The 13,462-nt window shown below is 42.1% G+C and overlaps 2 protein-coding genes across 2 annotated transcripts; one reads left to right on the forward strand and one right to left on the reverse strand.

The window, feature by feature from the left end:
• The first annotated feature begins 26 nt into the window (after nucleotides 1–26).
• On the forward strand, nucleotides 27–5,360 carry mrpl4 (mitochondrial ribosomal protein L4). The gene is made up of 9 exons (XM_068595726.1): nucleotides 27–205; nucleotides 788–869; nucleotides 2,490–2,661; nucleotides 2,742–2,793; nucleotides 2,880–2,997; nucleotides 3,712–3,818; nucleotides 4,249–4,358; nucleotides 4,445–4,518; nucleotides 5,134–5,360. The coding sequence occupies exons 1-9, from the start codon at nucleotides 158–160 to the stop codon at nucleotides 5,289–5,291; spliced, it is 921 nt and encodes a 306-aa protein (XP_068451827.1). The 5' UTR covers nucleotides 27–157; the 3' UTR covers nucleotides 5,292–5,360.
• Nucleotides 5,298–13,448, reverse strand: hyls1 (HYLS1 centriolar and ciliogenesis associated). The gene is made up of 12 exons (XM_068595725.1): nucleotides 13,243–13,448; nucleotides 12,524–12,662; nucleotides 12,287–12,409; nucleotides 11,630–11,700; nucleotides 10,786–11,009; nucleotides 10,648–10,700; nucleotides 6,810–6,982; nucleotides 6,678–6,723; nucleotides 6,539–6,593; nucleotides 6,347–6,428; nucleotides 5,626–5,652; nucleotides 5,298–5,551 (listed from the first exon to the last, which is right to left on the reverse strand). The coding sequence occupies exons 2-12, from the start codon at nucleotides 12,624–12,626 to the stop codon at nucleotides 5,417–5,419; spliced, it is 1,092 nt and encodes a 363-aa protein (XP_068451826.1). The 5' UTR covers nucleotides 12,627–12,662; nucleotides 13,243–13,448; the 3' UTR covers nucleotides 5,298–5,416.
• Between the last annotated feature and the right edge of the window lie 14 nt (nucleotides 13,449–13,462).

Below are 13,462 nucleotides of genomic sequence, written 5' to 3' on the forward strand. Positions count from 1 at the left end.
TACGTCATCAACACGCGGCGACACACCACACGGAAAAACGCGACCACGACCTTTCAGTGCTGCGAACGGCCTCAGTTCGTTCGTAGTGTGTATTTAAAATAATTTAAGATGTTTTAAGTGTATTTTTGAGACTTTTGTGAAGACGAACGGGACCGAAATGCTTCGCTGCGCGCTGCTGGTTTGCGGCAGAGGAGTCGTGAAGAGGGTGAGTTGCGACGGTAACCTGCATAATCTAGTTTGGATCTGGTTGAGTTTTAATATATGAAAGTTAGCTTTAATGCTAAATACATATACAGCTTTTTGCTCTCCACGTCTAAAACAAACCGCTCATACAAAGTCATGGAGATCTTTCTGCAACCACGAACGACCGTTAAACGTTAACAGTTTAATAAAGATGCTCATAATGTATATGTATTTTCAGACTATAACGCACACATGTTTAATAATCATAAACCTATGTGAGATCTGAGGTTAAGTGATACACATAAGGGAATATGAACATGCTAAATAAACTAACAGCGGAAATGTTAAAACGTATGTTTAGTCCTTGAGTCCGTGTTCTTATGCATTGTTTACTTGTAGGTGTAATAGTTATAGTTTTCCATGTTGTCGTCCGTACATGGACACACCTGTCAGCCTACAGGTGTGCGTTTGCTCTTTTGTGTCAATAAAACATCAGGAAGTTGTTCAAAAAAAAAAAAGAAATTGCTGGCTGCGTCTCGTTTTAATGTTTCATATTTGACCCGAAGACGTCGTATTTGACTTTAACTCAAAGTTCCCTCCTCAGTTCTCCTCGTCGTTCTCCAGCGAGGCCGCTCTGCCTCCCAACCTGCTGCTGCCCTCCAACCTGGTGGACGCGACCCGGCTGAGTGAGTCCAGACTGAGACTTCAGATCCGGCCTGAACGCGTCTTCACGACGCAGAGGAAGATGTTTTACCGCATAATTTACCCTTAATAATATCTTCACATTTCATATTTGACGCTCCGAACGATCACATGTTGTGTTTGTTGTCTTATGTGAACTGAGACTCATCAAACACTCGCACAGTCTGTTGAGATCAGACACCAGAAGCTCCTCAACACCACAACACTGCAGTGAACGTCTGCAACACAATCACTTAAAACCTCCAGAACAACAAATAGTTCTCCTTCATTTCATCACCTCTGAGAGGTCTGAAGTAATCAATCATCACCTTTAAATATGAATAAATAAGGTTAGACTGCTCTAAACATTAAAAACAGGCCCATGTTTGTTTGCTCCACCTCTTAAATAAATAAACATCTTCACATTTGTATTAAAAAAACAACTTCCCGTGGACAGAAATCCTGGGAAGGAATCGAACAGCAACAAAATTACTACTGGTACATTTAGAGATACTACTGGTACTTTTAGTGATACTACTGGTACATGTAGAGATACTACTGGTACTTTTAGAGATACTACTGGTACATGTAGAGATACTACTGGTACATGTAGAGATACTACTAGTACTTTTAGAGATACTACTGGTACATGTAGAGATACTACTGGTACATGTAGAGATACTACTGGTACATGTAGAGATACTACTAGTACTTTTAGAGATACTACTGGTACATGTAGAGATACTACTGGTACATGTAGAGATACTACTAGTACTTTTAGAGATACTACTGGTGCATGTAGAGATACTACTAGTACTTTTAGAGATACTACTGGTACATGTAGAGATACTACTAGTACTTTTAGAGATACTACTGGTACATGTAGAGATACTACTGGTACATGTAGAGATACTACTGGTGCATGTAGAGATACTACTGGTGCATGTAGAGATACTACTAGTACTTTTAGAGATACTACTGGTACATGTAGAGATACTACTGGTACATGTAGAGATACTACTGGTACATGTAGAGATACTACTGGTGCATGTAGAGATACTACTGGTACATGTAGAGATACTACTGGTACATGTAGAGATACTACTGGTGCATGTAGAGATACTACTGGTACATGTAGAGATACTACTGGTACATGTAGAGATACTACTGGTACATGTAGAGATACTACTGGTACTTTTAGAGATACTACTAGTACTTTTAGAGATACTACTGGTGCATGTAGAGATACTACTGGTACATGTAGAGATACTACTGGTACATGTAGAGATACTACTAGTACTTTTAGAGATACTACTGGTACATGTAGAGATACTACTGGTACATGTAGAGATACTACTGGTACATGTAGAGATACTACTGGTACTTTTAGAGATACTACTGGTACATGTAGAGATACTACTAGTACTTTTAGAGATACTACTGGTACATGTAGAGATACTACTAGTACTTTTAGTGATACTACTGGTACATGTAGAGATACTACTGGTACATGTAGAGATACTACTGGTACATGTAGAGATACTACTAGTACTTTTAGAGATACTACTGGTACATGTAGAGCGGGCAGTCTGATTGGCCGGTGATGTCATCCTCTCCTCCTGCAGAGCGGCCTCCTCCTCCCGCTGGCTGCCCGCTGCCTCTCCTCAGGAGCTGCGACGCCGTCGTTCCCGCTCACCTGAGCGCCGTGCGGTCGTGGGTGGAGACGCTGGAGCGGCCGGACGGAGAGCCGCTGGGTGTGACTGAGCTCCACCCGGACGTGTTCGCGGTGCCTCCGAGGTAAACGCTCTCGCATCGGGGGAAACGCTCCGCCCCGTACGTTCGTTTTGTTGACTGTCGGTTTCCTCTCGTCCTCTCAGGCTGGACATCATCCACCAGGTGGAGACCTGGCAGAAGAACTTCAAAAGAATTGTGAGTTCTGCAAACGTCCGGTCCGCTGCGTCGTTCCCTCTCGTTGATGCTCCTGAAGCTAACGTCAGATGTTTTGACCTCCTCAGAGCTACGCCCACACAAAGGTCAGGTCAGAGGTCAGGGGCGGAGGCCGGAAGCCGTGGAATCAGAAAGGAAGCGGAAGAGCTCGACACGCAAGCATCCGGTCACCGCTCTGGAGAGGAGGTGGAGCCACGTTGTAGTTATTATGTGGGATAAATGTGTCTGTTGATGTGTATGGCATAAATATATATACTTATATATATATTTATATACTTATATATATATTTATATACTTATATATATATATATATATACATATATATTTATTTTGATATATATATTTATATATATATATATATATACACACACACATACATATATCAAAGTATCCAATATGTCCACATATTACTCGTTTATATATATATATATACATATATATGTATATATATATACATGTGTGTGTGTATATATATATATATGTGTGTTATTTTTAACTTTGTTTACACTATATGCTAAGACCTTTTTTAATATATATATTTATTAAAAAGTATAAAATATGTCCACATATTACTCTATATACACATATATTATGTGAATGTGTGTAGTTATATATAAATATGGACATATTATTTGTGCTAAGACCTTTTTTTTATTACTGAATTATTGAAAATGACAAACTACTATGACTTAAAGAAATATTGTCCTTGTAACACTGTATTATAATATATAATATACATTATAATATATAATATATATTCGTGTTCTCAAGAGAACTTCCAAACGCTAAAATGAACGACAGCTTCATTCGTTGTTTCTCATGATCGTCAGTAGAAGCTCATTGAAGTCAGACGTGTTTCTTCTGTGAATCGGCGCTCTGACGGTGACGTTTGTCCTCAGGCGGCATCGCCAACGGCCCCCGAGGGCCCACCAGCTACTACTACATGTTGCCCATGAAGGTCCGAGTGCATGGACTCAAAACGGCTCTGAGCTCCAAGCTGGCGCAGGTACAGCACACCTGTTCACTGACAACAAAAAGTATCCTGTCTGCTCTGCTCCTGCGGATGTTTGGATATTTAAATCTGCTGCAGGACGTTATGTTAGATCCCTAGAACTGGAAAACTGTCATTTAAGGATAACGCGGCATTATTCAACACAACAAAATGTAGTCGTTTTGTTATGGAAGCCCATTTCTGACACACAAAAAAAACTTCGGACCAAATTTAATTTTTTTTACTAAAATTTGGACCAAAAAAACATTTTTTTTAAATTGTCCTCATTTTTTTGGGGTAGGGGGTCCAAATTATTAATTTGTTTTGTGGCAGAAATTGGCTTCCATATTTTGTCTTTGTCGATAAAGAACAAAAAAAAAACGTTTTTCTCTTTCGACTCGTACAAGTAACGGCTCCAGGTTTCTGATGTTTCTTCTTCTTGCAGGACGACCTGCACATCGTGGACTCTGTGAACGTCCCCACACCCGACGCCCAGTACCTGCTGGACCTCATCCGACAGAAACACTGGGGCGAGTCGGTGCTGATAGTCGACGTGTGAGTATTGTTGTCGGCAGCTCGGGGACAAACGAGACTTTGTGTGGTTTTATTTGTGCTGACGGCGACGACTTTGTTCCTTTCAGAGGTGAAGAATTCCCCGAAAACATCCAGCAGGCGACGGTCGGCTCGAAGACGGTGAACATTATTCCAGCGATTGGTGAGTTATTTATACAAGATGATGGAACACACACACACACACACACACACACACACACACACACACACACACACACACACACACACACACACACACACAAGCCAGGGAGCCAGAACCGTGACCGCACTTTTTGGTATTTTTACAAAAAGAAACTAGAAATATAATACGTCACCGTCCTGACAAAATATTTTCTTGCATGAATCATCTCGTGTGACTGTCGTCATGTGACCCCTGTAGTAGAACCAGAACTATGTCAAGAGTGTGACTTACGGGCATTTTATTTTGCCTCAGTCCAAAGACTGAGGAGATGTTGCACGCTTTTTAAGATAGCATTTTGACGCTAGCAATTTCGTTAGCATTTTTGTCAATGAAAATCTCTCTCAAACGTTTTAGTAATAACAATTTGACCGGTTGATGCCTGCTGTGCAGCGTCTAGAGGCGGCTCGTGCACCCGTCTCACATCCCGTCAAGTTTTTTTGTGTTTTCTGAAAGAATTACCATTATTTTTAGGAAGACATTTTGTTTTTCGATGCCCAAATGTACCGTTGCCTCTTCACATACATTCAGTATTCAGACGTTCTTTGCGTCATGTGTTTTGTCTCCTTCCTCCGTCAGGACTGAACGTGCACAGCATGCTGAAACACGAGGCCTTGGTTCTCACTCTGGACGCCGTGAGGTTCCTGGAGGAGAAGCTGCTCTGGCACGATCAGCGCTACGCGCCGCTCTACCCGTACAACCTGCCCTACTCCGACCTCCCGTCATACAGCCGCTGACTGCAATGCTTTCTGTGTGTTTATTATGTCAAGAAGAAAAAACAATAAATAACACCATTTGTATATAAAAACAAAGCAGTTGAATTAAAAAGGTCTCTAGAAAAGGCATCTGAGGACACGTTCGGTCAACACTGGGAGCCGAACTTGTGTGGGAGGAGCCTGTTGGCCAGGTCGTTCCTGACCTGCCAGCGCAGAGCCGAGCGCTTCTTCTCCGTCGGCACGATGTAGCCGTTGGGCACGTAAACCCTGCGCGGCCTCGGCTGCAACGCAAAGAGACAACGAGTGAGGCAACGAGTGATGGGAGGCAGAACGGTGCCGGGTGGAAATCACTTACTGGTGGAGGCCGGTATGCGAGCCGCTCCTAGAAAAAGAGAAACACATTTTGAAGCAACATTTAATCTACTTCAGTGCTTCATGCTCTGTAAGATCTGCATGTTTGTGGCGTCTCTGAGAACCTCGTGAAGGAAGAAAAACATGTTTCAGCTTTGTGATGAAGCATTTTCCAGCTGATCCAAGAGGCTTTTTAAAGGTTATTTATCTGAAGAAGTGGGAGGAGCTTAACAACACATAAAGGAAACACTTCATCTCAAACATTCAACACATCTGGAGGTTTTACCAGGAAGAACAACTGGAACCCGACAAGTAATGAAAGCCGTCAAACTAAATATCAAATATTAATATTCAAAATGAGCAACAATTTCTGGGCGGCCAACATTTCTAACAGCTAAAGTCACATTATAGGTAAAAAACTAATATATATAAATGTATTAAAAAAATAGACAAAAAATTGTATATTTATAAAAAATATATATATAAATAATATCGGAAATATATATATATATATATATATATATATATATATATATATACACATATATATATATATATTAAAAAATATATAAATGATATATAAAAAATATATACATATAAAAGAAAAATATATATATATATATAAATCATAATATATATATATTTTAAATAATATATATACAAATTATGAATCAAATATATATATATATATTTTAAGAACTCCATGTATAATATGTTTTTCTTACCTTTATCTGCCAGCGCAGAGATCTCCTGTCCTTCTCTCCTGGGAGCTGAAACATTTCCCAGAGCTGCTTGTACTTGAAATACCTTCAGGAGACCAGGAACAAAAACAAGTCGTCTCCACCGAGGTCATAAATATTGTGGCTCTTCAGCAGAACCGTTCTTTTGATTTGGAGACGTTCTCGACTGTAACTCACTTGGCCACCGGGTCCGTCTTCTTGATGGTTTGCTGACTCGCCGCCGGTCGGATGACTGAAACACAAGTTGGTCTCGATAAATCAAACGTTCTTTTGCGTCGTTAAAACGAGAACGTGAGCTGCGGTTCTGCTGACTCACAGGATTTGGGTTTGGGTCTGAGGTCGCCTTCGCTTTGAGTTCGAGTCTGATCAAAACGAAAGCAAAAGAGAGATGTTTGTACCTTGTGGCCGCGTGTGTGCCTCCACATTGTGGGGGGACTACATTACCCACCATGCCCCTGGTGTAGGACTCAAAGGCACTCAGAGAGACTCCGTCCGTCTCGGAGCTCTGGTCGTCGCTCTGGTCGTCGCTCTGGTCGTCCACGTCCTCGACCTCCGTCTCAAAGTCGCCGCGAGCCGTCGAAGATAAATGAAGATCAGCCAGCTGCTCCTCCAGAGAGCTCACTGCGGAGGAAACAGCTGCTTCACACACCCATGACTCACTGTGACTCTGTGACTCTCTGTGACTCTCTGTGACTCTCTGTGACTCGCTGTGACTCGCTGTGACTCTCCGTGACTCTCCGTGACTCGCTGTGACTCTCTGTGACTCTCTGTGACTCGCTGTGACTCGCTGTGACTCGCTGTGACTCACTGTGACTCACTGTGACTCACTGTGACTCACTGTGACTCACTGTGACTCACTGTGACTCACTGTGACTCACTGTGACTCCTTAGTTCTTATGACTGTGACTTTGAACCCACTCTACCATTACTGGTTGAAGTACTACTAGCTATGACTTGTAGAAATACTACTAGCTATGACTTGTAGAAATACTACTAGCTATGACTTGTAGAAATACTACTAGCTATGACTTGTAGAAATACTACTAGCTATGACTTGTAGTAATACTACTAGCTATGACTTGTAGTAATACTACTAGCTATGACTTGTAGAAATACTACTAGCTATGACTTGTAGAAATACTACTAGCTATGACTTGTAGTAATACTACTAGCTATGACTTGTAGTAATACTACTAGCTATGACTTGTTGAAGTACTATTAGCTATGACTTGTAGAAATACTACTAGCTATGACTTGTAGAAGTACTATTAGCTATGACTTGTAGAAGTACTATTAGCTATGACTTGTTGAAGTACTATTAGCTATGACTTGTAGAAGTACTATTAGCTATGACTTGTTGAAGTACTATTAGCTATGACTTGTTGAAGTACTATTAGCTATGACTTGTTGAAGTACTATTAGCTATGACTTGTAGAAGTACTTCTCAAGTCACTAATCTTGGACTTTAAAAAGAAATCTATATCATGACATTTTTTTTGACAGACATTTTTATGTTTCTTTCGACATTATGAATTACTTTTTTAGGACTTTTAACCGACTGGTCTTAAAGATCAGTTCATGGTCCAAAAGAAAGTAACTCAGAGATATAACTTTGCAAATGCTTCAATAGAAAAATCAATGACGATAAATAATCAGTAAATTGATGATAAATAATCATTTTTATTAGCTGTAATAAACATTATTTAAAAAGAGTTAATGATTATAACTTGTATCTTGGGTTAACTTGTTAGAGTTTTCTCACCAGAAAATAGGTAAAAAGTTTTGAAGGTGAGGAAATGTATTTTAATGAGATTTTATTCAGAATAAAGTTTTAATCCTCGAATGTTAACCTTCAAACAACCTAAACTTTGTTTAAAATTAGAGTTTATGACGGGAGGAAACCATTTACCCGTCTTCTTCTCCTTCTTCTTCTTCTTCTCCTTCTTCTTCTTCCGCAGGTTTCCTTCCCAATCCGCACACATTTCGTCGAACGTCATGTGGCTGAAATCCTCTTTGGAGTCGATAAACTTGACGTCTTTGTTGCTGGAGGACTCGTCTGGATCCTCCAGCTCCACTTTGTCCTCACTTTCTGTCTCTTCTTCGCGGTCCTGCACGTCTTCCAGCTTCACGCCTGCAGAATTGGTCACATCTACTTTTTCTTCAACATCAGCGTTACAAAACTGCTGCTCCCCTGAAGTCGCTTCATGGCGATCCACTTCAGCCGTCTCCCTCGCCTGGCCTCCATCTTCTTCCGGGACTTCGTGACGCAGATCGTGGTCTCTTCGGGTTCCGGGCTCTCCGTCCGCTGAAGCGCTCACCGGACGAGTCTCGGCGGGTTTGAGGTCGAACCAGCCGAAGCTGCACAGCGAACGGTCGTCCTCCTCGTCGTCTCTCGTCTCGGACAGATCCCCCCGACTGTCCTGGTCGTCTCCTCCATCGAGCTCCTCCGGCTTGTAGGTGCCGTAGCCGGAGGTCATGAGACTCGGAGCCGGACTGTCGGAGCTGCTGCTGCTGCGCCGTCCTTCCTCGTCGTCATCGTCGCCACCTTCCAAACTCCCCCCGCTGATGTCGACCTGGTGGTCCGGTTCAGGCTTTTCCTCCTCCGAAGCCTCCTGGTGACGGTCCTCTGAATCGCCAGGAGGATGAGAGTCTCCCACTTCCTCCTTTAAAGCCTCCTGAAGATGGTCGTCTGCATCGCCGACCGGTTTGGACTTCTCCTCACTGATCACTCGCTCAACCTCCATCTCCTCCTCCTCTTGGTAAGACTCCTCTGAACCGCTGGAGTCTTCTTCCTTCGCCGAAGACTCCTGGAGATGGTCTTCGACATCGCCAACAGATTTGGACTCTTCCTCACTAACCACATGCTCAATGCCCTCTGAATCACCAGGAGGTTTGGGGTCCTCTTCCTCCGTTGAAGCCTCCTGAAGATGGTCGTCTGCATCGCCAAGAGGTGTGGACTCTTCCTCACTGATCACTTCCTCTGAATCCTCCTGGTGAGAATCTCCTGAATCGCTAGGAGTGTTGGAGTCTTCCTCTTCCTCCGAAGCCTCCTGGAGAGAGTCTTGAGCTTCTGCATCAGGTTTGCAGTCTTCTCCATTGATCCCTCGCTCAACCTCAACCTTCCCCGAATCCTCCCGGGAAGAGTCTCCTGAATCACTAGAAGGATTGGAGTCGTCTTCCATGTCTGAATCCTCCAGGTAAGAGTCTCCTGAATCACTGAGAGGGTTGGAGTCTTCTTCCTCTTCCTCCTTCTCCGAAGCCTCCTGGAGAGAGTCTCGGGCATCTGTATCAGGGTTGGAGTCTTCTCTTCTGATCCCTCGCTCCACCTCCCCTGAAGAGTCTTTTGACACACCGACAGCTTTGGGGTCTTCCTCACCAATCACCTCCTCCTCCTCTTCCTCCTCCTCCTCTTCCCCTGAAGCGACACGATGAGATTCCTCTCGCTCGCCAACCACTCTCTCCTCCTCTTCCTCGCCTCCCTGTCGGCCTCCATCGGACCAAAAGGAGGAGCTGAGTGAACTCTGGTCCTCGTCCCACTGGCCGCTGTACATTTTGTGAATGCTGATACTCCGGCGAGGCGACTGCTCTGCGGAGGCGGCGGCTTAAGGACGGAGAGCTAAGAGGATTAAGCCGAGGCCTCTTCTCCACGCCGAGGCAGCTCAGACCGGTGGCGACCAACGGGATTACATCTCGACCTTTTCCGTGTATTTAACGGCATTTTATGTGATGAAGTCGTGACTGAACCACCGGGACCTTCAGTTTGTGTTTTCATTGAGTTTATTGTTTTATTTTAACGTTCTCATGCTGCAAATATTATTTCTTCTTTGCGACGAGAAAATATCACTTTTGGTTTTGACGTGAAGATTTTATTTTTTTACTTGTAATTTAAAAACGCTATACTGTATGTTTTCATCAAAATAAATAGCAATTACTTTTATTTATTAGAGGAACATTGTTTTTAGGGATATTAAATGGTGGATATATAACTTTAGATAAATAATCAGTATGCATTTAAAAAAAGAAATAATTTGTTTTGACTTTTAATTGATTTTATCTTAATTGTCTCTATTTATTTTATTCAACATTACTGGGATTGTTTTGACCTATTTCATGCTTATCCTTCCGCTCCCTCTTAGATGTATGATTTTACAACTTCTTGATGTTTATTTGATTATTACTTGTGTGAAGCACTTTAAAAAACCTGGTTTTAAAAAGTAATTTAAAAAAAAGAAGATGAATATAAAACAAACGCTGATCTGAGGAGATTAGACTGAAGTGTAGATTACCTTCTTCGCTGTAGACGGACTCGTCACAGACGAGGGATTGTCCTTTGTGTTTCCTGGAGGGAGAAGAGAAGACAACAGTTTTATTGTCGCAGCTGCGGCGTAGTTTGAGCTTTAAATCTGGGTCTTCAGTCCAGCTACCGGAGGACTTTTCTCTTGAGGAAACGTCCCCTGTGGGAGTCGGGCGAGGACGTGTAGCTGTCGCTCGGCGGCGGCTGGAGGGATTCCTCGGCGTCCGGCTCCAGCTGCAGCCTGCCGGCGGCGCCCGGAGGCGCCCGGAGGTTCAGAGCCACCGAGTGTCGAGCGTACAAATCCCAGCGTTCCTGCTGCTGCTCGTAGTCTCTGTTCTGACAGGCGGCGAGCACCTGAAATATAAACATCCATCACACGCGCTGGACGCGACTGAAAGAACTTGATGGCTCTTCATTTTTATTTTATTACAATAATACAAGCCGTCCCATAAATGAAAAGGCACCAAAGCTCACAGAATAATCAGTTTTTTATACTAAGTGTGCACATTTTTGTTTCTCAAAGATGTTTAAAAATGACTATCTGCATGTTAAAACATATTCAGATAAAGTTAAGATATAAACATCGGAAATTAAACGCTATGAAGTACATAAATATAAAAAATGTGACGTTGAATTAACACATCGTCGTCTACAAAGAAGCCACTAAAGAGAGATAATTGTCTTCAAGAAAAGAGAAATGTCTGCGTCAAAAGCAAACTTCATAACAAAACACTTTAAAAAAATAAATAAATGACTTGTACAAACAAAGAAAAAACAGCAAACTCTAAAAAGCCATTCACTTTTCATGAGCGACACCGACATCTCAAAACATACACACTTTACCACATCAATCACACGCCAACAAACAACAACAATACATATGTTTTTAAATAAGTAAGCGGTTATCGCGGTCTGAGATGTCCTAAACGTTTCCAGGTATCAAACCCCAGAAGAGTAGAGCTGCCAACACGTACCCGTCTGTCGTGGTCCAGCTTTCTGTCATGTAAGAAAAACCCTTCAGAGTTTCCAAAATGGCACCGACCGACTGGAGGAAAACACAACGCACCAGTCAGCACATTTTGATGTTAAACACACGACAGGACCAGTGATTTATGAGCAAAACATGCAACATAAAATCCATATTTCTATAAAATAAGAAATTGCAGGATTTCAGCAGCAAGAGACACATAGTCAAATAAAAAAAGTAACAAATAAAAAGTAAAAACAGTAAAGACAAATAATCCACAATAGGATTTGCATATAGCATATACACAGACTGAATAAAAAGTATTTATATTAGTAGTATATAGTATATTCCACCAGTTAAAGTGATTAAATTGACCAAAGTGATTGACATGCTATTAAGTGTTCAGTGTATAAATGACCTGAAACTAAGAATCTGTGTGTTTTCGCTCAGAATGAGCTCTTTACATCGATGGGATTATTCCCTGAAGGCCACCGTACTTCTCTATGAAAGGAGGCGCGAGCGGAGGAGGATTCAGTTGGTTGACCTCTGTGACCTCAGCACTTTAGATAAAACTAAACCCAACACGCCAGTCCTTTTAAAGTGTGACACGTGACCGCTGGCGTGCTTCCCTTTTGTGGCCAGCGTGAGGAAGAAGAGCGCTGACCTTTCTCCTTGGTGAAGGCGGGAGGACTCGGCTGAGCTGCGGCTGCCTGAGATTTGACGACGTTTATCTGAGCGGGCGAGGCGAAGCTTTTCCATTCCCCGCTCCGAACCAGGTCGTCGAGATCTGACGTGACACAACGAGAGGAGGCGGAGCTTAAGAATGGACATCGATAAATGTCCCACGTTACTTTCTTTTTCGTAAACATGTAAATTTCATTCATGAATCAAGAGTCTGAACCTTGCTTGAATTCACACAGCCGGTGTTTGGGTATGTTTTTATATCCCAGGGCCGCCAGCTGTTCCTGAATTTCCTCTTCTGAGAAATCCAGGTTGTCCATCATGTTTATCAGTTTCAAGTCGAGGAGGGAGAGCAAAACCTGAATGGTAAAAACAATATGTAATAATGCAAAACAGATCAGAAGAAGAACGAGAGACTTTTCAGAGGACGGAGTAAAGGGACATTCTTTACCAAAGCCAGCAGTGTATTACATAAAGAAGTGTATGTGATTGGAAGCCGGTAGTCATTTGTCCATTTGTTAGTTAGTTTTAATATGTGTGCTTTTACTTGATAGTTTGTTTTAAATATTTTGTGTGTCTAATCTGTAATACACTCGGAGTAGTGCTGAATAAATATATGTTGCTTGCCTTCACTGACCGCCAAACAACTAGTTAAAAAAATGAAAAAAAGTTAACTACAGTAAATATAACTAACTTATATATAACATGTTAAATTGAAGTAAACTGGGGCTATTGTGCAAGACGAATTTCCCAGCAGACCATTGAGATCTTAGCTGGGTCATTTATTTTGTTTAATAGTTCTAATTTATTAGTTAATGAGCAAACAAACCTTAAATTACAGTTTTTATAAACGAGCTAACTGCTAACAGCTAGCAGTAAATACAAACAACGTTAACTGACGCTAGCTAGTGAGAGCCGTTTAACTGCTCCGTGTCTCACCTGCACGAGGACGGTCCGCTGTCACGGTGTATTCATGACGACGTCATCACTAATATCGAAGATAATCAGCATTTATCAGTCCTCTTGTATTGTTTACAGGTCGGGGAACACAGCACCAAGACAACAAGTTAACAAGCTTTTGAAAACGACGCCTGCTTGCGTCTTTTGACAGACTTCCGGTTCCGGTTGGTTTGTTTCTTCTTCGTTGTGTTCATGAGCG

This window comes from Clinocottus analis, unplaced genomic scaffold, assembly GCF_023055335.1.
Source record: "Clinocottus analis isolate CAN_PGR_092001 unplaced genomic scaffold, fCliAna1.0.p SCAF_31, whole genome shotgun sequence".
In the NCBI taxonomy this organism is placed as follows: Eukaryota; Metazoa; Chordata; class Actinopteri; order Perciformes; family Cottidae; genus Clinocottus; species Clinocottus analis.

Coding starts and splice junctions, on each gene's coding strand:
- hyls1 (XM_068595725.1), bottom strand. CDS start 12,626: ATGATGGACAACCTGGATTTCTCAGAAGAGGAAATTCAGGAACAGCTG. Junction 6,594..6,677: donor CAGACCCAAACCCAAATCCT/GTGAGTCAGCAG, acceptor CTTGTGTTTCAG/TCATCCGACCGGCGGCGAGT. Junction 5,552..5,625: donor TCGCATACCGGCCTCCACCA/GTAAGTGATTTC, acceptor TTTGCGTTGCAG/CCGAGGCCGCGCAGGGTTTA.
- mrpl4 (XM_068595726.1), top strand. CDS start 158: ATGCTTCGCTGCGCGCTGCTGGTTTGCGGCAGAGGAGTCGTGAAGAGG. Junction 206..787: donor GCAGAGGAGTCGTGAAGAGG/GTGAGTTGCGAC, acceptor TTCCCTCCTCAG/TTCTCCTCGTCGTTCTCCAG. Junction 870..2,489: donor GGTGGACGCGACCCGGCTGA/GTGAGTCCAGAC, acceptor CTCCTCCTGCAG/AGCGGCCTCCTCCTCCCGCT.